This window comes from Coloeus monedula, assembly GCF_965178545.1.
Source record: "Coloeus monedula genome assembly, chromosome: Z".
Lineage (NCBI taxonomy): Eukaryota > Metazoa > Chordata > Aves > Passeriformes > Corvidae > Coloeus > Coloeus monedula.
Window position 1 is genome coordinate 41,550,040 of NC_138822.1, and position 27,415 is coordinate 41,577,454.

Sequence of the window (27,415 nt, forward strand, 5' to 3'; positions counted from 1 at the left end):
AGACTTTTCAACACCACCGAAATTTAATTATCTTACCAAACAGCAACTAACACCTCTATGTAAAGTTTACTTGTTTAGGTTGTCTTGGGTTTTTTTGTAAAGACACATCTAGATTTTCAAGAGGGCACCAGATCTTGAGGGGATTAAATCACCAAGATTTCAACCAAGTGTTTCTAAAGGTTTTATGTATTCTACAGCCATGCCCCTCAAAATGCCAGATAGAGAAAAAAGTGCTTACTGAAGTAATCCATCTGCTGGACCACCTGGGAGAACATCCGAAATGACTATCGATGTTTCACCATTTTCAAAATGAGGGTTATCTCTGCCGCCAGAAACTGCAATCCCAAATCCTCGTTTTGAATCCTTTACAACGAAACCAAATACAGCAAAACTTGAATACATTGACTGGAATTTTGACAGGGAGGAACATAAATGTTCCCATGATGGCACTCTAAGTAGGTATTAATTAAAATATGATAGCTGCATGCAGAGAGCTACAGAAACACACAGTACCTCTAGATTTTGTAAGAAAGATTTAATTTACACATCCATGTAAACATGATGACAAGTTCCTATTTTCTAAAACCTCTACAGCCTTATGATTGTTAGTAATTAAGTAAAGAACTTAGTAAATTTGCCTGCATTTTGCTTCATCATCCCACAAGTTATTTATACCAAATTTATTGTTAGGTGAATCTATTTTGTTAATGATGCTTGGGAAAGTGGAATAGCTTTCCCAGGATCTCATCTTCATTATGATTGCTAAGTAGTTTGTGATAACTACTTCTCAATCAAAATAACAAGATTATGGTTGATTACAAAGAGCAAGTAGTGAACTTATTCATTGTCTATAATCATCCTCTGTCACAATCAGCTACTTTAAATACGTAAATTATGTCAAACCTGTCATCATAGAAATAATACATCCATAGAAGTCCTAAGATGGCATTCATAAAATCAAAGAAAGGCTTCACAGAATGCCAAGGAAGCATGTCAATAGCACTAGATCTGAGAACTGTTAGTGTAACCGACTGCTGACAGCAAGGTGAGCACAAAACCACACAAGTTTAATTTTATCAGCTATTTAACATACACATCATATCACTAAAATTACAAATTATGCTTTTTGAAAAATAAGTTTCAACATATTGGCAAAGTAACACATCAAATTAAAATCATGCTTTTCCTCCAACACCCACTCAGCATGTGTAGTTCATAATATGTCACCTCGTGTTCCACTAATGCTGATAGTAAGTGATTGTTTCTTTGAGGAGAAAATTTTCTTTTAAAACAGCACTTCACTTGCTGCACCTTAGTTTTACAGGAAGCAGTTTGATGCTTTACACAAAAACAATATAGATTCAAAATAATGGTAAAATTCAAAGGTAGTGGCTGACACAGCAAGTTCAGCAGCCCTTTGCCATCTCAGTAGCCTAAGTCTGTCTCTGTGGTAAAGAAGTGATGCTAATTTACAGGATACCTGGAAATTACAGGTCCTGCCTACCTCTGTAACCTAAAAACCAACCCTTTCTCAACCATACTTTCTCACACGAAACAAGCTGTGTAGAAAAGATTGTTATTTCACCTTGGGTAATCAAGTTCAGTTCATTGCAGAAGACATGAAAAAACTTGGGCAGCTCAGTACAGGCTGCTCACTGAACCCAATCATCAGAACAGCTGGGAAGACTACCACCACTGAAGCCAAAATGCACACCTGGTACTGTGGTGTGTCAGCCTAGCTATTAAAGAACACAGACAGAAGTGCTCTATTTTCTTTAATTCAAACAGACTCCACTTGATGAGATACTTCCTCTTTTCTTAGAAAAAGTGACACCTATAGTCCACCTGTTTTATAAGTTTTAATGACAGTGTTTTGCCACTGGGTTCTACACTAGTAGATATTAAAGTATATTACAAAAATAAAATCAGTGGAATCCTGTTCAGTGATTATTACAAAGCTTGGACATTAACCACAACCTGCTTGGCAGAACCATCTGCTTTATTTTTAAGACTCTTCAATAGTGATTTTAGCTCTGTGGCTGACATGTGGTATATTATACTGTCATTATAAAGACCAAACAGTAGCAAATATAGCACTTAAACTGTTAATTGAATTTACTCTTAACATTAAAGAGTCACACTATTTTACGAGCAGCAACTAAGCTTTAAAATAAAAAACATATCTGATTTGGACAAGTAATTAATCCTATTCTAGACTCAGATATGCTAATAACATCAACTGCAAAACATATTCAGAGTAAACCAGTGCTTGAATATTTGAAAACTAAAAATATAACAGGCACTCACTCACCTTTTGTAAGGTCACTGTGTACTGTTCCCATATCAGCTCTTCCATGCCTGGGGCCTGTTGCACACAGAAACCAATTAGTAAAACACACAGTATGTAACTATTTAACTTAAAATATGAAATACCCCACTAAAGCACAGGTTTAAAAATAATATGCATATTCTAATATTTTGGGAGAATTCGTATGAAATTTATGTATTTCAATTAATGACAATTTTTCTTTAAAAAGGCAAAAAATATTAATAGGTCCAGGGTGGTACAATCCCTTCACGTTTCACTGATTTAACAGCTCATTCTGATTTTCTGGAAAAGTCTTATTCAGCAAAAGCATTTAATTCAGATCAACTAGCATTCTATATCCCTGATTCAAACAACACATAAAATACTTATGGAAGACCTTTCCGTCCCAGTACGCAGTAAGATTAGCAGTTGAAAGTGAGGTTTTCAAAATGAACTAGACTTCAGATCTCTTGCTTCTTGTTCATGTGGTTTTAAGAAAATGTTTCGTCCACTATGAATTTCATAACTAAATATTTAGGTTCCCATCAAGAAATGAAAATTTACAGGAAAACGCAATATATCACTATATAGTACAGGTATAGCCATTTCTGTGACACTTCTCAGAAACATTTTTTTTCCACACTGCCAGTTAAAACTGATCATGAACTGATCACTTTATCTTACATGATATAACCTGAAATCTTTCCAACATCACAGCCTAAAATATAATACAGAATAATCACCCAGCTATGATGCACCATATAGTACACAGCCAGCCCCTTCAGTGTCTGCCCTGTAAAACCAGGAGAAAAATGAGCCACATTTGACACACTGCAAATATTTCAAAATGGAAAGCATCCATTGCAGAAGAAAAATCCAGACATTGCATAAGTATATGCATGCACATACTCAATCAATAGATTTTATTTGCTTTTACTGAAAGTGGTCTTCCTTTATCTCAGAAAATCAAATTTCAGACAGAAGCTCAGTTCAGACTTAATGGTCTTTTTAAGGCATCACAGGGAGTACTGACAACTAAACTCCAAAACAATAGAGAGAGAAGTGACACAAGGGTATGCCTGTACTTTAAGGCATCCCTTGCATTTTCAGAGTAAGACTTCTGGCAGTGCAAAACTGTTCAGCAAGCTATGGAAGTTATTTCTCATATGCAAAAAAACTCCTTGATGCATAGCTCCAGTTGATTCTGTGGACCCCAAAAGAGGAACTAGATTTACATTTTCCATTGCATATTCACTGTATTAAAAGTAAGTCCTGCTCAGAGATCTTGAGGGAATATGCAAAACATTCAGCATTCTCACCAGGAATTTTACAAGAGTGTTAAATTTCCACTGTTCTGCCAGAAAATGAACAATGGAAATCCAGTTTCCAGAACCATTGGGGTCTAATTACAAATAGATGTACAAGATGATGGCTTATATTAAAAATAATACATATAAGTAAATATTTCTAAATTTTGACTTGTCTAGATCAGACAGGAATGTGTTCATAACTATCAGTATTAAAACATATGTGTCTTGGGGTCAGTCTTGAATGTGCTGAATCACATAGTGAAATTATCTCATATTACCATTTAACCAGCTAACATGTCTAAGCTTCCAGCTATCTGAAACTGAACTCACTAGATATATTCCCTTACACAGAGAATTTTTTCCACAAGTGAAAACTTCCTCCTTAACTAAGCTGCTCTTTTGAACAGCTGTGATGCTGCTGTAAATGGAAGTAGTCTGACTAGGCTTGCTTGTCTGGCACGTAGGAAACAGTTTACCTACTACTGACCCTTCCTACAGTCCTGCTTTTCTACATATTTTTAAGCTCTGCAAAAAATAAGTCTGTGCTAAAGAGGAGACTTGGTGTCATTTAAATTCCAGCTGACTTCACTGAATAAAATTCTACAAATGAAAATCAGTACCAAATGATGGGTAAAATTTAAAGGACAAGCAGGTGGATCCAAGTTTTGTAGAGGATGGAAAATCTTTTCCATCCTCCTCTTGGTAAAAAAGCCTCAACAACTTAGACGTAACATGAACATCACTTAAATTCAGTTTGCACTGTATGCAGCTCCTACCAACACTACCTTCCAGCCAAGAATACTGAGGCCAGCTCTGAGCAGGTGCAAGAGCAACGCAGGCAAAATGCAGTCGTGGAGAGCTTACTACCCATGAGGACAAAGACAGGCCTGAGAAATGACTGCTTATTCAGTACCACACTGCAGGAAAAGGACTGAGGAAAGCACTGTAAAGATATCAGAGATGGATGTAAGGGTATGAAAAAGGAAACTTACGAAAATTTCCTTCCAGAAAACTAGGCCTTCCATGAGCAGTGGCATAAGTATAACCTTGTGCACAAGTGGAGAGATGTATCAAAGCATCAGAAGCCTACAGAGTTAAGTTTTCTTTGCTCTGACAAATAAGCCTTATGGTATCTGGTCAAAAAAATAAGTAGTAAGAATGAAAGAGAAACTACCGCCTACAGACACTAAAATTAAGGTCTTTCAAGATGCCAAGCCTATAGTATCATCTCATTTGTACCTACAAAAAAGTTCGTCATAGTATCAATGACTGTTTCAGGTACATTCTGTGTAAATTTTGCGGGTTTATTTTTACCTCGAAACTGTTACTGAAAACTAAACAAAAGATAATTAAGCAATTCACTTTTAAATTTGCAAGTATTTGTTGAAGTAATCCCTTTTTTGAAACTGCTCCTTGGGAAACTGTCTCCCATTTGCTGTACACTATCAGGGAAGGAAAGCACACGATGTACTTGCAAAGCTGATTTTGTACAATGTAATTACCAAGACAACATGACTAGTTCTGCTGTACTGATAAAGCAATGCAGGCTCTGCAACACAGTTCAGAGAACTGAATGGTCACCTTGGAAGCCCGTAAGGCAAAAACAATCTCTAAACAATAATCTCTTTAACATTATGAAGTGTACTGCAGCTTGCCATTGTCATGATGCTAACCCATACTGTCAAATTAATGGAGAAGATTGAGAGGGAGGGAGAGACTACAAATGTTACAAATCATCAGACAGGGACTTGATCAGAACTAATATCTAAGTCTCCACCCAAACTGCAAAATTCCTGTACTCCTCATTTAGTGATGTGACTCTCTGAATGCATCAAGTGATGAGTTATGAAAAGCCTTCATCACCTTGCCAATTTCTTCATACTTCATCTGTAAGGAAACACAAAGAGATCCTGAGCAGCTTGTGCATCCCTTACAGGATCGCAGTTTCACTGCAAGATTGCACACCAAAACACTGGAGAGAGAAAGGCAGGCAAAATGGTTAAGAACCCCACCTCCAGTTACAAACAGTAACTGCTTTACAAGTCCACCCAGGTTTCACACAGACAACAGGCTACCTGCAGTAAACACAAATTATTGTAATTAGCTAGTCTAAATTCATTAGGGACTATAGTCAGTCCATTTCTAATTAGAACACTGCAGTTGGGATTTGCTTAAATCTGTCTAATGCTCATATACTAAAATGACAGGTGCTTTCTACATACCCAAAATAGACTGCTCAGCAGAATCTTTGGCAGGAAACTAGCCAAAGTGCTAAAATCGCCCGTGTGCTACAAACAGGCAGCTGTTGCAGCTCTAACTGACAGAGATTTATGCAATTACTTGCTACTGAGAGATCACTGAAGTCAAACTTCATTCACGCTGAAAAAAGAACAAAACCAGAAGACGTGCCACAACAATCATCTGGCAATAAAAGTGAGTTGGAGAGGGGAGGATACATGAGGGGAGGAGGGGAAGAAAAGACATAGAGCAAGATGCAACAAAAAGCAACTCACGTGCCCTTTCAAAATCCCCAACTTTTTGACTGCATGTGACCACATTCTCTGCAGAGCTTGAGCTGTCTTCATTGTTGCAGGATATAATCTGTGAGGGAACGCCGCACATCCCGTCTTTTCATCTGTTTCCACCACTCAACACGGTTATGTAATTCTAATACAATCGTGGCCTACATACTCAAACAAATCCCGCCGTCAGTTTCACACAGAAACACACCAAAACCACAGCAGGGAAATGTACTGTGAGTTTAACTAACTCCCAGTTTAAGAGATCCCAGGAAAATTCAGTGCTGTAATCTTATGTTTGTTCGTTTTCAAATGAAGTGTCAAAACCAGATCACTATGCAGCACCTTATTCTTCTTCAAAGCATATATGGGTTCGCCCCTCCAGGAACCTAATTTAAACTTAAAAGAAAAAAGGCTTAAGAAGCACAGTGCAGATGATCTGAAAATTCATATACTGACTATAATGTTTTACAGCTTTTGCAGAACTGTGTGGGCTTGGCTCCAGCAAGCAAAGAGAGAAATAGAGACAAAATTATAATTGCTGTAAATAACAGTGTTTGCCATCAAACATTCAGTAAGGTATTTGGAAGAATGATAAGCTAATCATACAGCCAAACAGATAGGGTACTTTATTGGAAAATAGGTCAAGCTATCACTCCCATTTATGCTGCATGAATGCTGTGAAATTTAAGCCTCAAGCGAACTTTTCCCCTAGACTTTATGTAAGTTTTACAGGCAGTGAACAGATAGGAACACATGCCAAGTTTCATACAAAATGCTAACTAAAACCTCCATACATAGATTTCATTTTTCACTAGTAGACCAATTTTACCTGCTAAAGAGTATTAATTCAGACAGCAGTGGAAAACATGAAGGGTTGTGGTTTTGGTTTTTTGGTGTGTTTCTTTTTTGGGGGAGGGGGGCCACAGATGGACAACGCCTGTGTTCAAGTTCTTCCATTCAAAATGAAGGCTGAATTCAGCATTCTGTGTTTTGACTGTGACCCCATCTCTGCACAAGCCAGCAGAACTAGGATGAACAGAGGTTTGCACTTTCAGCCCTGAGGTGCCAAGAGTGAACACCAAGGGGATCCAGGAGAAGCACACTGACTCTAGCCCCTGACTCAAGCTACGCACTTGGACGTGAGTAAGACTTTTATTAGAGTTTGGTCAAAATAGTTTAGAATCTCCATCAACATTTCTAAAGAGCAAACACATTCCTCTCAACAGACTCACATTCATAGCTTCCAAAACAGTTATTTATTTATTTATTTTTAAAAAAAGGGCAGGAAAAAGAAACAAATGTAAGTATGTCTTTGAGACTTCTCTAGTCCTGTTTTCTTAGCTTTTGTTTTCCTCCCCCTTGCCCTGAAAAAGCTTCAAAAGCACTCCAAATAGAGAAGAAAAGACCATGATGACATAGAGAATAAAAATGGTGAAACATCGTCTGTGAGCTGTTGCAGTTGTAACAGTCCAAAACCAAGAAAGAAGAGTCCTTGCTATCTTTCTCTCTAAAGGAACATCATGTGAAAAACAGATGGATTGACTCCACCAAAATTTAAAACAAAATTTTTCTGAAAAGAAATTTAAAAAATAGTCAGGAAAGTTAGGAATGTTGCTGCAAGTGAAGAGACCAGAGAGTTAACAGAAAGATGCAGATATTTGCATTCAGATATTTCATTAAGAAGGAAAACAGTATCTCCAGAATAGGAATACCTCAATTCAATTCTTCTGAAGTGAGATAGAAAAAAATTATTTTTTTAAACTAACAAACAAGCATTGTTCCAGACACTGTCCTTCCCCCTTATCTACATGCCTCTTTACAAAAACCAACTCTAAAGGGAAACTATAGCCTAACTTCACTCCTAGTCCAAGATTACAAAGGCAAATACAACCCTTTTGCATATCACACCTATTATCCAGACATTTAAAAGTGAAACTCCTGCTAAAACCAAGCTCAATTCCAATAGCAGATACACACTCTGGTTCTTTCTGGGAGTCTATTCTGACAATAAAATACTTGTGAATCATGTGGGGAAAGAAAACTAAGCATGATGATCTGTCTTATAAACTGGGAACGTGAAAACAAAAAGAGGGCTTCCAGAAAACTCAATACAGCAACCTCAGGATGTCACAACAAGATCTTACAGCAGTAGGCTGCATCTCTCCACTCACCCTGGTTTTACACCTAGCACTATGTTTTGATCTCTTCCTCTACAGACAAGGAAGAAAAAGAGTGTTTCCTCACACATAATCTATACAAGCAAGACAATCTGTTCAAGCAAGCAGAAAGGACACCTAAAACAGTCTTCTTGGCTCCATTACGGAGTAACACAAAAAAAAGAGGTCCTTGCCCTCCACCTTTTCCTGTTCCCCTTCATCTGCTGCTATGGACATAGCATAGAAACCTTGAAAGCTGAGTCTAGGCTTTCACTAAAGACAAGACTCCTACAATGAAGATGATCAAGAACTTCAAGCTTAATGGAAAGCTACCCACTTGTAAAAGACAGAGAGCCAGGGACTCTTCTAGCCACTGACAGGAGCAGCCAGGTGGCAGGACTCCAAAGCTGCATCAAGACATCAGTATTCCTGGTCTCAAAAGACCAGGTACACTATCAGAGGAATCAGAAACTGCCCTTACATGTCACCTGCCCTCATAAAGGCAATTATGACAGACAAAAAGGGATGGCCCTAGATTTACAGGCTTTCAAAGATCCTGATTCACTTCAATTTCTGGATGACACTAAAGAAATGTTCTCTGTAGAGAGTGGAGGCTCAGTGATATGAGAAGCAATCTATACATCACTGTGTGGTGTGAAGGACCACACCTCCTCTTTTTCAGCTGAATGCCATAGCCTAGGTTATTAAAGATGTCTACAAAATGATGATGATGTAATACAAGTTGCATAGCCAGAGCTTGCCAAGTATTCTTAACATAGTGAAAAGTGGCTGAAGAGGAACAGGACCTTACCCAGGCCTTTCCCCTTCAGTGAGGAAGGCACTTGGAAGAAGGGTCCAACTGATGTGTTCCCATGAATTATCTGTATATAATACAGCAGATCTTTGACTAGGATCCAGGAAAATGAGAAAAAACCACTTGTACCCATGGATCTTTCACAATACAGCCAACATCTCACACAAAAGGAGGTACCTTATTTTCTACCAACAAATGCTCTGATTCAGAGAAGCATATCCTATTTTTCATATAGGTTCCTGCACCAATACAGCAGCTCACAGAAGACCAACAGATCCTCCTGAAGAAACAGGTTCCCAGAATGATGAATGGCTTAGAATAAAGAAAGAGAAGTGATAAAAAATGGTTTGCAAAAGATATCCACTAGAAGTAATACATAACTGCTCTTCAACAACGGCAGAAACTCCTTCTCTTTCCTTCTAGGGGCATGAAGAAGAAATATAAGGGACAGCTCCATGTTAAAAGATCATCAATTCTACTTTCCCATTCCAGTAAAATCAAAATGGTTGTTAAGATCACAATGGGCTATATTATCAGGATGCAGGAAGTTGGGGAAAAAAAGTCACATACTGTACATGTAAGTATACTTCTGCACTGGAATGGAAATTTTTGAAGAAGAAGAAAAAAATTCACATAGAAATGAGCTGTGCAGACAATCCTTTCTTCCTCTTCCCTCTAAAGGAGAATTATCAGTTACATATAAGGTTTGCTTTCACCCAAATTACTCAACAAGAACAAATATTAGCAAAATATTTTTGCTCTACTGGCAAGGTAACAAACACATTCATCAGCAACCGGGCTCAATGGAAGCTGTCCCTGCTCATGGCAGGGGGGTTGAAATTTGATTATTTTAAAAGTCCCTTCCAACCCAAATCATTCTGTGATTCTGTGTATTATCAGACTTCATGTGAGAAACATTTTTTCTACAAAATGCATATAGAAACAGCAATCTGTAGGCCTGCCTAAAAAGACCTAAAGAAGACATAAATTGAGCATAATGTTTGTAAAAATTTGTTTTTCATAGATTAAGTTGAATGTCACTACACACAAACAAACCATTTTTCATGTAAAAGACAAGCTACTGTTTAAAGCTTTTCTTAATCGTATTTCACTCAAAAGTTATACCATTCACTTGCTATAAATTGTAAATTCTATCTAAAACAGTACTGGCAAATACTGCATGAAGTACAACAAGCGTATTCTGGGCGTTCACAAACCAATCTTTACTTCCTAAGTTTCATGAAAACTTTTAAGATGATCAAATGAGAACTGTTAACTAAATAATAATGAAGGGGTCTTTTGTTTTACTTCTTTCAGGAATAGTATGAATCCATCATGACAACAATGCCCACAGTAACTGATGTTGTGCTCAGCACTATTTCACTATGAATTTTGCTTCGTTAGCAGAACTACTACTTCTTACAAAATATCCAGTACTAAACCTCTTAGCTGCAGCACCAAGCGCATAAGTTAGGTTTCTTGACTTCAAGTCAGGTAGCCTAAGTGTTGTGCAAAGAAGCCAACACACAGATTTTCTCCATTTCTGTCAAATACAAGTCTTGCAGGTAAACAGCCCCTGTAATCGGAAAATGGGGATCAACCTTCTCCCATTGTGGGAGGTTTTAGCCAGCTAACAGATAAGGGAAAATTCCAGGGTGGCAGAACCTGCACTCATTTCTACCTCTTGTTGCACTACAAATGCCTTCCAGACTGTAAACTGAACTAGAATCCACTCCTGTCCAGAACTGGAGAGATGAAGGGCAACAGCACTGTTCACCAGGCTATTGAGAATATTAATTGACAAACACATCTAGGTCTCATTTGCATTGTAGCCCTGATATTAACATTCACAGCATAATGCCCCAGATCTCCCAGTGCTCAAAAAATGGTTTAACGAATAAGCCCAAGGGGATGGAAAAAGGTTGCACACACAGAGAAGATCTATGCTGATCTGGATCTTTGACAAGTTGTGTGCTTTTTAGTGCAATATATCACTTCATCCAGCTCACAGCATTTCAATGACAAACGATGCTTAAATGTAATGAAGGAAATCACACAATCAGCCCAGGGCAGCAGCCCCTGCAGTAGCATTCTTCAAATGGCTCACAGTGATGAAACAGCACCCCCAGTTGAGGGAATTTTTGCAGAAATTTGCACAAGCACAGGAAAAGAACGTCCATCAAAATAGAGGCATGGGATTTGAATTTCATAAATATTTAATTTTTCTACAATTCCAAAATAGAAAGGGACTAACCCTGGACACTGAAAAGAAGACAGTAAAGAATGTGGCATTAGGCATCCTTTTGCTGGATTATGGTATAGAGTACATAATCTCTGGATAGTTTTTTTTGTTTCAACTCTATTAAAAAAACCACCTAAATAAAAATGGGGAGGTGGCACATATAAATATCTGAGTAATGCATGCACTAGACTCTTTGGGGAAGGAAAAAAAATCAACTTCTTTTTCAGGGAATTTTTTTCTGTTCAAGACAGTAAGATACTGTCTAGAAAACTGTATTTCCTACATATTTTACCCAAACATTACTAATTATATTGAAATTTTTCAGAAGGTGGGACAAGCACTTTTAAAGGAAGACAAGGGAGAATCAGGATTTTCCTAAAATATTTTGACGTCAAGTCACAATTCACCTTAGAAATAGTTTATGAAAATTGAAGGTGGGTTGTATTTTTAATCTGTTTGTTCACTTGCTTTCTAGGTGTTTTTTTATTCTTGGACTTGTCAAAGTTTCCTTGCCTCTAAAAATGTTCACCTTTGGAAGTTTCTCACAAGACCAACACCCCTTTTCATCTTTGACTGTGCAGTTTTTTCTTCCCCAACACACAACTTCTTAGGCTGGGTACAGCTTTGCGTGTTATGAACTAAACAAATTCTGACTGTAACAACTTCCACATTTCTCCTGCTCATTTACATGCAGCCCCTTGACTCACTCTGTGAATTCTGCTGTTTAGTTCTTAAAAGCAAGCCAAGACAGCTTTCTAAAGCCACAAAAACATGCTCATTTTTTCTCACTGAATTACTCTCTTGCCATTTCTGTGAGCTGAACTGGCAGGCCAAGGGAGATGGCAGAACAAGTATTAGAAGTCTGCAGCTAAGATCGACTCAGACAACAGATGAGGCTTCACTTTTAAGGATGTACCAGGCAATCAAGATTTTATGGAAGAGACAGGTTAAATCATAGAATCGTTTAGGTTGGAAATGTCTTCCAAGATCATTGAGCCCAGCTGTTAACGTAACATTGCCAGGTTCTCCACTAAACCACATCCCTAAGAGTATACTTACATGGCTTTTAAATACCTCCAGGGCTGGTAACTCAATCACAACCCTTGGCAACTTGTTCCAATGTTTGATAACCCTTTCTATGAAAAAACTTTTCCTAATACTCAATCGAAACCTCCTTCTGGCGCAACTTGAGCCTATGTCCTCTCATTTCGTCACATTTCATTATCTGGCAGAAGAGACCAGCCCCCAGCTGTCTACATCCTCCTTTCAGGCAGTTGTAGAGAGCAAAAAGGTCATCCCTGAGCCTCCTTTTCTCCAAGCTAAACAACCCTAGCTCCCTCAGCTGCTCCTCACAGCACTTGTACTCGAGACTCTTCACCAGTTCTGTTCCCCTTCTCTGGACACGGTCCAGCAATTCAGTGTCTTGGAGTGAGTGGCCTAGAACTGAGCACAGGATTTGAGGTGTGGCGTCACCAATGCCAAGTACAGAGGGACAATCCCTGCCCCGGTCCGACTGGCCACTACTGATACAGGCCAGGATGCCACCGACCTTCTTGGACACCTGGGCATAGCTGGCACATGTTCAGCTGCTGTCACCAGCACCCCCAGGTCCTTCCCCACTGGGCAGCTTTCCAGACACTGCCCAAGGCCTGTAGCACTGCTTGGCGTTAGGATCAAAGTGTAGGCCCCATCTTTTGATCTTGCTGAACCTCATGCTGTTGGTCTCAGCTCATCAACCAAGCCTGTCCAGATCCCTGTACAGAGCCTTCCAACCCTCCCACAGATCAACACTCTCGCCCAATTTAGTGTCATCTGTCCAGATCATCAATTAACATATTAAACAGGACTGGATCCAGTACTGAGCCCTGGGGGACTCAGCTTGTAACCGACAATCAGCTGGATTTAACCCCATTCACCACCACTCTTTGGGACTGGCCATCTAGCCAGGAGCATGGAAATAAAGAAACAGATAAAAAACCTTTTGATGGAAAAGACAGGAAAACAGAAGTTCCCAAGTGGCTTTAAGTGGCTACTTAAGAGTATGAGAAAATATACTATACATTTATTGATTGTCCCACTCTGTTCTGTGCAGGTGTGGCCTTACCTCAAGTCCTGTGTGCAGTTTTGGGCACCACAATACTTCAATATAAATATTGTATATATAATATACGAAAGATATAAAGCTATTAGAGAGCATGCAAAGTGGGTCACAAAGATGGTGAAGGACCTTGAGGGGAAGCCGTGTGAGGAGCAGCTGAGGTCACTTGGTATGTTCAGCCTGGAGGAGACTGAGAGGAGACCTCACTGCAGTCTACAACTTCCTCACAAGGGGAAGAAGAGGGCAGGCACTGATCTCCTCTCTCGCGCGACCAGTGACAGGACCGAGGGAATGGCCAAAAGTTGTCAGGGAAGGTTGAGGTTGGATATTAGGAAAAGGTTCTTCACCAAGAGGGTGGTTGGGCACTGGAGCAGGCTCCCCAGGGGAGTGGTCACAGCACCAGCCTGACAGAGCTCAAGGAGTGTTTGGAAAATGCTCTCAGGCACATGGTGTGACTCTTGGGGATGTCCTGTGCATAGCAAAAAGTATTTATCTACATATATATATGCACACTAAATATATGTAGCACAGACAAGCAGAAAGCAAGCCTGCTTCCTTCCCCCCCGCTCACGCTGCGTGCTACAAAGGCTTACAAGCACCAGGAGCAGCGTTGCCACTTCCCGCTGAGTTTGCGGAGCACGTCGCAGTGCGGGGCGGGCAGCGCCAGAAGCAGCGGCACCGCCGGCCGTGACCCGCGGCACCCCCGGCCGCGACCCCGCGGGCACCCCCGGCCGCGACCCCGCGGGCACCCCCGGCCGCGACCCCGCGGGCACCCCCGGCCGCGACCCCGCGGGCACCCCCGGCCGCGACCCCGCGGCCCCGCAGGAGCGCGGCTGTGCCCCGGGGCGCCGCCAGGGGGCGCAGGAGCACGGCGGCGGCACCGCGCGCTCGCGTACTCCATGCCGGCGCCCGAGCGCTTTCCGCCGCTACAACTCGTAGAAGAAAAAAAAAATTACCGTGAATTCTCACTAAGAAAAAAAAAAATTACCGTGAATTCTCACTAGGCCAAAGTCCTATTTCAAAACTTTCCTTTCATAGTAAAGATGACAGAAAACGTGATGTTAAAACAAATTTGTATAGGTGCTTTTTGTTTTCTTTCTTTCACCTCAAGCCCATACCCTATTATCAAACAGATTTGGGCAGGTTTTTTTGTTTTGGCTGTTTTTTTTATTGATTCCGGTTTTATTAGGTGCCTTTTCACCACATTTATTTCAATAATTAATTGCACTGTTTACTAAAAGGAAATGAACATATTCCCCATGCAGTTTCATGTTCTGGAAAAAGAGAACATCTGGTATTCCAAAGATAAACTATGCACTAATGTGGACAGAGACACCAAGGCACCACGAAACTACGTACCCGAAAATTAGCAATGTTACATTTTAGCACTTTACAATAAAAAGCATAGTTACACAGTAACATTTTCAGAGTGAAGCTTTTTCTTCCAAACTGCTTTTCACCTGAACTTAACCAGTTCACATCTACAGAAAGTACCATGAGGTCCTTTAAGGTCCTGATTTTGCTAAAGAGTAATTTCTCATTACACCAGACAAGTAAACAACACACACACACAGGGATTTTCTAAAATTACTTCACTTGTATTTCACAGTGGTTGTGATCTCTGCCAGTCAGAGCAATAGTTAATAATTTCAATTGAGTATGCAGACTAGGATGGTGCCTTTTTAAAACAGTGATGGTTATCGAAAAAACTAAGCTTTCTAGCAGGAGATTCACATTCTCATTCCCTCTCTAACTATTGTGGAAGGGGGTTACTCGAAAAGCAGTCACCAGAACTGCTTTGGTGCTATCGGGAGCAGGTCGTCATTTACCGGGAGCAGGTCATCATTTACCGGGATCAGAAGCAGGGATGGGGGCAAAAAGCAGTATTTATGCAGCAGAGTGTAACCAGTTCCAAACATTAAAACTCAGCATCAATTTACAACCCCCATACGTTATGACAATTAAGAGTACACATACAAAACTTTTCTGGGATGAGTGGAAGGCACAACAGGAGCAGTTTGCACTTGTTACAGCTGAATTCAACTGCACTTAGATGCATACATATGCATCATCGAAAACCAGTACAATACCCCATTACAAGTGAAACAAAAGCCTGTTCAAGATGGAGAGAGTAAAAAAAAAAAGAAACTGACTGTATTCAAAACACAGCTGCAAGGTACTCAGGTCTTACCTACTGATAACCTAAAGCTCAAAAATTCAGCTTAGATCTATTCCAGGAGCAAGTTCTCTTCTCTATCTTTGCCCAACAACAGTTCTGTCATTGCCCTGGTAAAATTGTTCCAGTGCTCCCCCAACAGGAAGCAATCAATTATTCAAAATTTGTGAGGGATCAGCTTCAATTGAAATAGAAAACTACCATTTGGGGAAAAAACAAAACAGATCTTACTTCCCTGTTCCCCCCCCCCCGCACCTCCTCCCCAGTTAAGTTATTTTAATTTTTAGAAAACAATTTCTGCCTCTTGAGAAACAACACTCTAGCAACTAACATTTTTTTCATCAAAGATTTCTTCTTTTTCACATATTGCTCCACAGAGGATAGCCAGAAGCTGTTTTTCCAAGTGTTCTGGGACATACAGCACCAGTCCAGTGGAGGAGCCTTGGAAACGACCATTTACTTTCCCACAGGTGTGGAAGGGGCTCTCCAGAAAACAAACCTCACCTCATGAGGCACACCATGTCTTGCAGTAGATTTCTCCACCACCTGCTTTTTAAAAACTCAGCAAGACTTGAGGGATAAAAACCTGGAAGCCAAGTGATTTCAGCTGAAGATCAAAATTAATTGAGGTAAAATGCTGACAGATCATTATACTTGAATGTTGGATATGTGTATACACACTGGAAAGTGGAGGGTTCATTTGATGTTTCGTTTCCTAAACGTTTTTCCTAGTCTTCCACGCTATCACACAGATTATGGTGCTAGGAAGGTTTTTTTGTACACACTACAAGAAGGTAACTACTGAAGGGACATTGAACTTTCAGTTCACATGACCAACACTGGCTTTAAAAGCTATCTCTGACTTAGCCACTCCCATTCACCTTAACTGTAAACCTAGCACATTACTTTACAGTCACACTGTTTCTGGACCTTCTCCTCCTTGGGATGCCCACACAAATGAAGTCTGAGAATCAGTGCTACGGTAGATTGTACACAAGCTGAGTTCAAGGGGACTTGAACTTGTCTTGGCATAATGAAAAAAGAACTTAGAAGTTTGTTCTGGTGTGCTTGCAGTATCAGGATTTGATGGTGAGGTAAATTAAACTCAGTAGGTGTACACAATCAATTTAATTAAGCTAGATTTCATTAAGAAAAAAAATAAGGTAATGGTGAAATAAAGTAAGTGCAGCCACCATTCCTGGAAGTGCCTCACTTCATGAATTATTTATTCTCTGCAGCTAAAACATAGCTTTTACTCTTGTGGCATCTTAAAATTAAAAAAAAAAAAAAAAAAAAAGACATTAAAAAACCCCCCACTGAAGCACTATATGCATTACATGGTCCAAAGTTCTAATTATAATTTTATTCAACTTCAGCAGTACACTTTGTACTGCTACTGTTTTTGAATGCTTTGTCTTCCTGAATCTATATGCAAATAGCAAATCTGGCAGTAGAAGTGACCAACTCTAGCATCAAGAGACTGCTATTCCCTTGGTTATTTAACACCTGCAACTCTGGAATCTGAGAAAAACAAGCTGGGTACCTGTCTACTACTTTCTGCAACTGGTTTTTAAAAGGCCAATTCATTATCGGGATACAATCCAAAACAATTATATGTAATCATCCAGGCATAATGCAAAACAATTCAAACAATGGAACAATTGTTAGCTTCATCCCAAAGCAGATTTTCTTTCCCTGTTAAGGTTTCTAGTAGCCTTTGTTCTCACTCTATTAATAGAAGAACTATATGCCATGTTCTTGGAAGCATTTTTCTTTTAGTCAAGCATTCCTATGTGTATGTGTCTAAGTATGTAATCTTACTACACACTGTCACATTAGCTTTATTTCCTTGGCTGAAGGAAATAAACCTGAATATAGCTCTGTGTAATGTATAAAATTTAACGGTACATTTGATCGTATCTAAGCCTAAAACCCCATAAAATTCACACCACACATTGCATTTCATACAACTACCAATGCTAACACAAACATCAAACTGAAGGTCACATTGACCAAAAGACACCAAAACTCTATAAAATCAAGGTGTTTTGAGCTTGAAGTCACACATTCAGCATCATTCATATACATGCCACAACAAACAGCTTGATTTGTTAAGCTGACTTTTCACTGGTTTCCCGTCACACTAGTCGTATCTCCCTGCATTCCTTTCCTTCTACCACCACACTCCTGCCTTCAAGGTCTTAAGCAACTCACATCTCCCTCTCAAGATGTCTCAACAGCCTACTCAGTCATGCCAGAGAGCATTGCTGAAGTTCACTCCTAAACTTTAACATGTCTTGCACATAGCTAAAATGAAAACAAAATCTGTTGCAAAAGGGAGTTTAGCAATTTTCCTGTCATCCAGACAGCAGGATGCAAATGCAGATCTGGGGGATTGCATCTGAAGGTTTTAGGTCTGTAAGTCTTATACTGATACTCCTCACAGTGTAGTTGGAAGAAGGGGAAACAAATAATCACCCAGCCCCTCCCAAGAACTAAAATATCATGAGACAATGGATTAAGCCAGCTGCACCTGCTTCAGCAGAACACATCCAGAATCCCTTTACTCACAGCAAAGTTTCCTCCTCAAAGCCTCCAAAGGCGTATCATTATTTTTTTCAAACAACAAAATCAATCATACAGACACAAATCTGAATTTTTCTGGGACAGTGTCACCAGCAACCTACCACCCAACATAAAGTAGTATTACACTAAAATTCACCCATACCTGATAACACTGATAAAATGCTCTGAGGCAAGAAAAACAACAGAAGGGCAGATGAGAGTGGTAAAATTCAAGTATTTTCCACTCCTTTCCCTCAATCCTTTTGCAAGGCTGGATGTGAACTCAAAGTATCCCACGCAGTTATGCATATGGTATGCATGACTTCACTAACGTCTGAACACATTGTTATAAAGAACTTATCACATATGCCTCCAGCTTATGTAGAAATTATTCCTACCAAGAGTGTTAATGACAACAAACAAGCAACACGAGGGGCAAAGGGGTCAAGTCAGCTTCCCCTCTTCTTTCTGATCAAGATGGTAACTTTCATGTGTCCGGTTCATTCCCATAGCACTAACCCAATTTTATCTGCAGCCATTCTTGCTTCACTTGAAAGGATGCCAGCAGAACAATTTAAAACTAGAGCCCTTGATGCAATATTTCCACCGAGTCAACACTTCACATGCATGTAACATAAATGTAAGTAACTTTAGGCATCATTCCAACCACTAAATGAAACCACACTGACACATCCATATGAAATAGGGCACTTCCACTGAACTGCAAACTGAGTACACAAGGAATAAGCTAACCAGAACAAGCTCAGCAAGTGACAGAAAAAATTTTATTCCTCCTTTTGCAACATTCATAAACCACATGAGGCTTTAAAAAGAACTAAGAAAGAAAACCAAGAGAGTCCTTTAGAGTATGTGACTGAAGGGAAACGAAACAGCTCAGAATCATTAAGGTTTAGAAATGTTTCCATTAAATTACCACCCAGAGCAAATCTCATTTTGGCAGCAACTAAAGTTCATTCTCAGCTGAGATTTGGAACAGAAAGTTTTCTTCTTGTGGTCTGAGCCACATGAAAGATCATTATACACTTCAAGAACCTTCTGACACACAAAGCAGAAGCAAACTATAATATAGTGTTCTGCTTTTTTCCCAGCTGAAAGAAAATGAAGTTCTGTACCTGCCTATAGATGAACAAGCTTTAAAAAAAATTAAGAACAATTTAATCATTTTTTCAAATTACTGTGATCCAGGAGTTTCAGTCCATTCTTATTGCTGCGGAAGACATTAGGAACTCATCTACTGATTTCTACAACATAAAGCAGGAAAAGAAAGCTTTGAAAAGGAGCTGAAAATTAGGTCATATTACCAAAACAGGGGAGAGAAGTTAATGGATAAAATTTAGCTAATTAAATTCTATAGTTCATCCCCATAGCAACCTTAAATAGACATCATAATAACCTGTCAAACAAAAAGCCATTCAGAAAATGACAGAACATACTTAAGACATCCACATATGTCAGAACTAGATTAAAAGTATTTCACACACGCTAAAGGGACAGCAAAGAGGGATATATCAATGGTACTCTGGTACAGAGTGGGTCTCACATTCTACCAATAGCTTGTCTCTGAGGTACAAGACTCCTCACCTTCCTCCACCATCTTAACCTATCCTTAAATCTTTCAGGTGCACTGGGCACTGCACACAAACAGCCAGGAAAGAATTATTGCCAAAGGGGAGCTGAGTACACAGCAGCTATTGGAAATGTCAGTAGGCATCCATCTGCAATCAACATTATGTCTTTAGAAGTCAGTCACAGGGATTTTTTGCCCTAATGTAACACATCATACTGAGATAAAGCACATACCAGTATTTGTCAACTGCCAGCAACTGAAAGGGAGTTCCTGCCAAAGTATCAAGTCAGAAACAATATCCCCACTGTAAGACTTTTAGGAAACAAAGTGGTAGAAAATAAAAATTTACAGCCAAAGTATAATCATTACTTAGCCCACAGACAAAACAATACAAGTACAGTGCCACACAGAAAAAAGGAGTTCTTATGCATCATCTAAAGAGCACGCACACACATGCTACCAATTAGCTATGCTACTGTCACTTCAATCGCTTTAATAATGTATCAACTCTATGAGCAGAATAACCAAAACCACTGACCACTTCTTATTTCTGGAATAAGAATTACTTACGGAAACAAAGGAATAAAAAATATAAGTTATTTTTCATCATGTTCTGCAACTCTTCAAAAAGCTTCTGAAATACTGGTTGGACAGAAGAATCCTCAGCCATGGCCATTAAAAGAAACACACATTATCCACTAGATTTTTGCAAGTGCTGGAACACAGGAAAAAGAGCAATCAGTGCCAAGCGCTGACCCTGGCAGCAAGCTGCTCAGTTCAGTCAAAGGCCAACAATTTGCCTCTCAGAGCTTTGTTTGTGGAGCCTAGAATGACAGTCTAGCTGGACATCCCACATTATCTCTGAGAAGTTCATATGAAGTAAGATTCATAAGGGGTGAGCATTTCTAATACTCTTTCATCACAGAATAGGCACACGTGTGCAAGCAAAGATAGTGCAGTCTAAGTATATGCATATTATTAAGTAATAAATAAATGAATAATACATAGGTGCATTATTTCCTGTAGCTGTATTTGGATGCTGTAGATGAGAGCTGGTTTCTTTCAAAGGTTGGGCTTTTTTTTGTACTGTGTTTTTTTAACAAGAACCATCCAAAACTCAGTTGTGAAACACTCACGCAGTATTGTTTATCAGATCTAGAAACTCCAGTGGCAGAATACACAAAAAGATATTGCTCTCTTATTACTTAATAGGGCACAACACAAGACATGGAAAGCTGCTGCTCATTATCTGCCTGTTTAGTTAACTGCCACAAATGCAGGCCTTGAAGGAGCATTTTCTTCTTCACCGTATTTTAAAGATGTGGGATAGAGATGCCTGAAGAGTTAATGAAGGCCTCTCTCCTACTATTTAGTAAGTTAGATGGTGTTTTGTTCTCACAAAACATTGAGAATAATTGCATTTACATATTGTTTTCCACTGTACACTCCAGTTAGGATGCATTCAGGAGCGTAATTCTGCCTTAAGGCTGATATTTGCAGTATATGTCTCTCCTATCAGCATGGATCACACAGAATTCTTGCGGAGTTCTTCAATTTCATGGTAAGAAATACATTCCAAATACAGATTTTTAAAATTAAGTGATTTTAAGTTAATTTGCAATTTTAACATCCATGAATTACAGTCAGAATTCCTAGTACTTTTATAAATTTCATATTGTTTGCACAACTTCATTAGGAAAAATAAAGAGGAAGCTAGAAGTCATAGCTGTAGTATCTCTCCATGTTATTCTTCTCTCTTTTTCTACAAAATAATGAGCAAACTGGTGTCTTTTTAAAAGAAATGGAACCGTGGCCTTATTAGTAACTGTATTATAAGGAATATAACCATTGCAGTAGCTGCACCGACAATGTCTCCCTACTTAAGTTCAGTCCACATAAGAAACATGAGCTTTCTCACAGTCTCACATAATAGGCAGAGGGAAAGTTCAGCCAGAGCTCCCATTTTGCTGACAGAGAAGCTGGCACTGAATTCATAGCCAACACAACCTACTGCAACACTGCATGGACTCACATGCAGTGTGAAACAAAAAGAAGCTTTAACCAAACCAATTAATTCTCATTTCTTTACATGAAGAGCAGTCCCTAAAATGGTTTGGAGAAACACCATACATGCATTTGAGACCTGACAACCAACACTTTTTATCAAGCCAACAGAAGCACTGCCATTAAGTTCAAAAGGATTCCACCAATATTGATAAAAGCAGGCTGAAAAAACTATTGCTATTTGTTGCTATTTGAGACAAACGGAAGGACACAGTCTGGCAATACAACATTTGTTGGAATACACTGTGAAGTGTCTTATTTCAGGAATCATTCCATACTGACTATAATTTTCTTTAAATGAAATATTTAAGCTATACCCATATCAAGTGTACATCTGTAAATACAGGCTTTGTAACTCCTGTAGCTCAAATGTGCACAAGTCAGACTTTCCATCCATCTCAGGATAACACACGTAAACCTCATCCCCAAGAGACCCCTCCCTGGCAAGGCAAGTCACCAGCACATTATTATGGCTGTTTCTCTCACCAGAGCCACCAGCAAATGATTACACCTACTTACCAAATGTACTGCAGCAACAGTGTCAAATACGCTGGGATCTGTGTCAAAGAGCTTACAAGTTGGATTAAGAAGAGATGAAATACTCAAATACGGGTGAGCATGAAGGTAACAGAACAAGAAGGGTGGAGTAAGCTACCCAGATCAACTGCACTCTGTGGCGAAAAAAACCCTAACCAAACAAAACCAGTAACAAAAAAACCCAAAAAACAACATGAACACAGAGAGTCTGGAAATAATCATATCAAATAATCACCTGGTAGTTCACCGATGGCCAGTAAACACCACTAACACATGCAATATGAGACACTTTCTAATACAAACAGATTTCATACACAACAAGGACACTTAAGAGTACTGATTATTGTACAAGCCACAAACAAAGTACGAGGCGTAAATAAGTGTTTATGGCTTCCACCCACATTTTAATGGGGGTGGGGGAAGTGACTACAGATAAATTCAGTTTTCAGCATGCCGGCACGCAGACCACACCACCCTCCGCTCCTGACAGATGCTGCCTACAACTCCATAACCACACTGATCACTGCAGTTCAGCAACTGACAGTCTAAAAAAGAATAAAAGCCCGGACCAGTGAGAGGGGGAAGCAGATTTTCTTCATTAAACTTGTGAGTCTGTTCCTCCACAGAAACTGGGGTTGTTTTCGGTTATATATACTGACCTGCACCCTGAGCCCAATCAGTATTTAAAATAAAAAATTACGTGTCGCCTTCAGGCGCCGCAGGAACCGGCCAGAGCTGCGGAGGACAGGCTGCCTCCACGCTCCCATTTAACTGGAAAAAACACGGTACTCCCACCGCCCTCGGCTCCAGCATTGTCTCCGCCAGCCCGCGGCGGTGGGAAGCGCGGAGCAAACCCGCAGTCCGCACTGAGCGGGTCCCCCCCCTCACACGGGCGGCTTCTCCGCCCGCAGGGCGGGTGGTCCCGGCGGCGGCCGCAGGTGAGTCCCGCGGGCCAGAAACACACCTGTGCGCCACAGGCGCGCCCCCGCCCGCCGCCTGACCCTCCCCTCGGGGCCCACGGCCGGGCCAGGGGTGCCGGTGGGTGAGCCCGGCAGCAGGAGGAGCGCGGTGGGTGAGTGACGGGGGTGCTACCCACCTGCTCCGCCCCTGCCGCGGGCTCCCGCGGGCCGCTCCCGGCGGAGCCCTGCGTCGCTCCCATAGTAACATCGCCCGGCCCGCCGCCCGCGGCCCCGGGGGCTGGCGGTCAGTCCCGGCAGTCTCGGGAATGCTTCTCCCGCCTCCGCCCCGCGAGGGAACCGGCCGGGCCGCTGGCGAGGGGCTGCGGCGGAGACCCGCGGGGGCGGCCGGAGCCCGGCGGGACAAAGCCGGCTCTGAGCAGCCCTCCACAGAGAGACTTTGTCCTGCCGGGGCCCGGCCGCCCCCGCCGCCAGCCAATCATGCCTGCAAACGCCCCGGGAAGGCGAAGAAACACTTCCATTCTCCCTGGGAAGAAAAGAATTGTTATTCCCCATTTACAAAAATATTTCTTGTGTTCCTGCCCTTGGCAGCGGCCAGCAGCTGACGCCTGTCACAGGGTAAACGGGAGTGGTGGGGCCCGTGGCCCAAGCCCGGGCAGCATTTCTGACGTGAGGCTTTCGGACAGTATCCACAGCCTTGTTCTGTCAAACAGACATGCACCAGTCATGTCCACCTTTGCTATCAGTGTGTTTTTAGGAGGATGTGGAGATGAAAGCCCCCACACAGCCGACGGACTCCCCACATCCACAGCTTGGTCAGATTTCCTTCCCACCACCTAACAGCCTTCCACATCAGTCTTGGAAGTCCACACCACTGCTATTAATTCAGAGGCCAAATTGCTTGCTTTGGGGGCTGTAATTACATATTCTAAACAAAGCACATTATTGAGTTAACTGTTCTCAAGAGCTTGCAGAAATGAGTGGTCACTAAAAGCACTAAGGAAGAGAACATGGGCAGAAATTCAACCACATTATATTCAGAAATAAAGAGTTCTTTCCCAAGTGCTTCTGTTTTCCTGGATTTATGCTATTTTGGATGGATGAGGCAATACTTGAATCAACTCTTGGAAGGAAGAAGCTAAGAATGAGAACCAACTGTAAAGGAAGAACTTTCTTAAGCCAATGTTAAAAAAAAAAAAAAAAAAAAAAAGGCAAGCAGCCTGTTACTTTGTATAGCCTACCCTCAAATTTGAAGAGAAAAAGCCAAAAAAAAAGCCAAAGCAAGAGCTTTGCTCTTCTTTCATCTTGTTCCTCCTCTCAGTTTTACAAGTGAGTGATACCATACAACTTTTTTGCAACACTAGCAGTCTGGCATATGGCTAAAGTCAGGACCACTTGGAAAAATGAAGCACAGGGGGGCCAGGTTCTTCACACACATGGGATCCTATGATAGCTTCTGGCATCAAGAATTTGTCCATGAGATACAGCATGGCAAGGCAAAACAGCTGTCACTCTCCACACCAGTGCACACCTCTGCAAACTGGAGGCAACTTTCCAAAGAGCACTGTCTGGCAACATCAGCATAGAATGAGACGTCACAGCATTGGCAGAGAAATCCACTGTCCAGGACTTGTTAAAATGACACCACACAATGAAAATAACATGATTTTGCTGCAGACAACTACAGAGTTTTCCATGCAAGAGCAACATTTGTTTTAAGCTGAATGGCAATACACTTCTTGAAAAGAAGTGCTTGTCAGACATGAGGAGGAAAAGAGAAAGGAGAAGGCACCAGATCTCTGTGACTGCAGTTTCTTAACACATACCAACTTCACGGCAGCATGATGTAGAGCACCAACCTCCTGAAGCTGCTTCCTTTCACACAGGTTCTGGCAAAAGATGAACAGCTACCACTTGATTCCCCCACTAGACACAGCTTCTTGAGGAGTGCATGCAGTGCCAGTCAGAGCAATCTAAGGGTCTGCCTATCCTGTCCAAGGCCAAGAGGATTATTTGTGGTTCCAGACAAAAGCTGTGGCTTGACCTAAAGCCTCCTTTTGGCATGTTCTGTGACTTCATCAAAGCCACAAGGTGTTATCACTAATAGAGGCTATACTTCCCTGAGCTGTAGGTCAGCAAGCAGAGTTAACACACTAAGCTAACCTGAGGTAAGTGTAACACAGATGTGGGAACTGACCACAGTTACGCAAGCAAGATAGGCTGGTTTTCAATCCCTTGCCACAAAACACCATCTGGAAAGGGCCTATCAGTTTGTTGCCATTTTGTTTCCTACAATAACAGATGGAAAATAATCCATGGGGGCTTATCAAAATATTTCTCATGTTTGTCCATAAAATTTCTCACTTGTAAGAGCAGAGTATACATATCCTTTTCTGCTTTTTTTTTTTTTTCTCAAACTAAACAGCTACTCTGCCGCAATGGGCATATAAATCATCCTATACCAGCCTGCAAATGTGAGCACTAAGTGGCCTCTAGTGCTCATGCTCACTCTAGAGCTTGGCCAAATACCCAGATGCTCATAGTGATGGCATAGACTGATGTAAGAAACAGTGTAGTAACGATTGCCAGGTTTCTTATCCTGCAATTCAACCACCAAGACCAAACTTTCGGGCCTGCTCTTTGATCAGGATGTCCTCCAAAGATGGATATGCAGGTAGGCCTTATGAAAAGAAGATACTGTCAGCTAAACAACAAATGAAAGGACACAAGGTACCAATGTAAACAGTGATGAGTTTCCCTTGTAAGTTAAACAAAAACAGCCCCCTAACCTGCAGCTCAAAGAAGCGCATAGTTTACAATTAGATATAACCCCTCCTTCTGTCTCATCTTCTCTGAAACACCCAAGACCCCCCAGTGTGGATACAGAATACCTATAAACTAGCCAAAACTCACCTGGGACAGCAAAACAAGCAGAAGAGGGGCAGGAGCCCCAGTCAAATGATCTGATGTGTCTGTGCAGGTCCCTAAGCACCCTGAGTGTTTGGAGGCATGGCTGCATGCACATTTCACTCATTGGTCTCCCTTTGAAATGGGAGCGGCAGGCCCAGTTATAGTCAGTCCTGCAGGGATACTGCATCATGTAGAGTAAAGGCTGGGTACCAAGTCAAAATTGTATGAACTCAGCCACAAATTTGCAGCTCTGTTCTCTGCAGTATTTAGGACCGACTATTCTGCACGTGCAGTAACTGCACAAAGCAGCAGCATCTGCAGGGAATTTCATGGAATGTTATGGAGGTGTACAGAAATTTAAAAATAACATTAATGGAAAGATTATTGGTATTAACTTTATGAAAAACATGCAAATAACTTACAGTGAACACATTTCCCATTGAGATTTTCAGTTTAAGTAATCAAGGGAGACATTGTTTGCCTACAATCACATTGAATCTATGGTCTGTGTAGCACTAATTTAGAAAGATCACTTGCTGTAGCCTGAGTCATGCAAAACCTAGGACGTATTCCATAAATTATCTACTGCTACTGTGAATGAAGCAGTTGTGCCACTTCTAGCATCCACAGAGGGAACACCCATTTAACACTACACTACAGGATGCAAATTTAAAAGAAGCAGCTGCCTCTCACAGTTACTGCAGCCAATCAAGTAAGACTGTTCTGCAACTTCCCTGCCTCAACTATGTTGTGACTCAGGTTCTTTCCACCTCCTCTCTACCATCAAGCCTCTTAACCTTGTCCCTCTGACAATCAATTTTTCTGTTTCTTTAAATATTAAAGTTCAACACTTCGTGTGCTGCTAGACAGCATGGCAAACAGGCAACCTCCTTATAGAGCTGGGAATTGATTTCTGAAAGAGATACTGGGAATGTAGGCTGCTAGTCCACTTGCTGAACTATCTGAACAGAGATGTCAGTTTTGCTCTTGTTTTTAAGCAAGTGTTCATGATCCTGTCATGAGAGACACTGTAGAAGTTTCTAAAAATACCATGCTGTCAAACAGCCTTTCCCCCTTCCCTTCCAGGCAATCTCTTTAGACTGCCATTTGTCATCAGTCTGCAAAATCACACAAATCAGTCAGCCGAGTCCTACTTAAATGATTCATAAATCCAATTACGTCCGCTTCTTTATATAGTAAGCTCGGCC

General features: G+C 40.9%; 1 protein-coding gene across 3 annotated transcripts in view; it reads right to left on the minus strand.

Moving 5' to 3' along the window:
• TJP2 (tight junction protein 2) overlaps nt 1–27,415 on the minus strand; it is a 61,010-nt gene that overhangs the window by 17,678 nt on the left and 15,917 nt on the right. For all 3 annotated transcript variants that reach the window (XM_082301170.1, XM_082301171.1, XM_082301172.1), the window contains exons 3-4: nt 2,312–2,365; nt 239–363 (exon numbers count right to left, since the gene is read on the minus strand). In XM_082301170.1, the coding sequence (XP_082157296.1) occupies nt 239–363; nt 2,312–2,356 (170 nt within the window). In that variant the 5' untranslated portion in view covers nt 2,357–2,365. The remainder of the gene's footprint in view (nt 1–238; nt 364–2,311; nt 2,366–27,415) is intronic.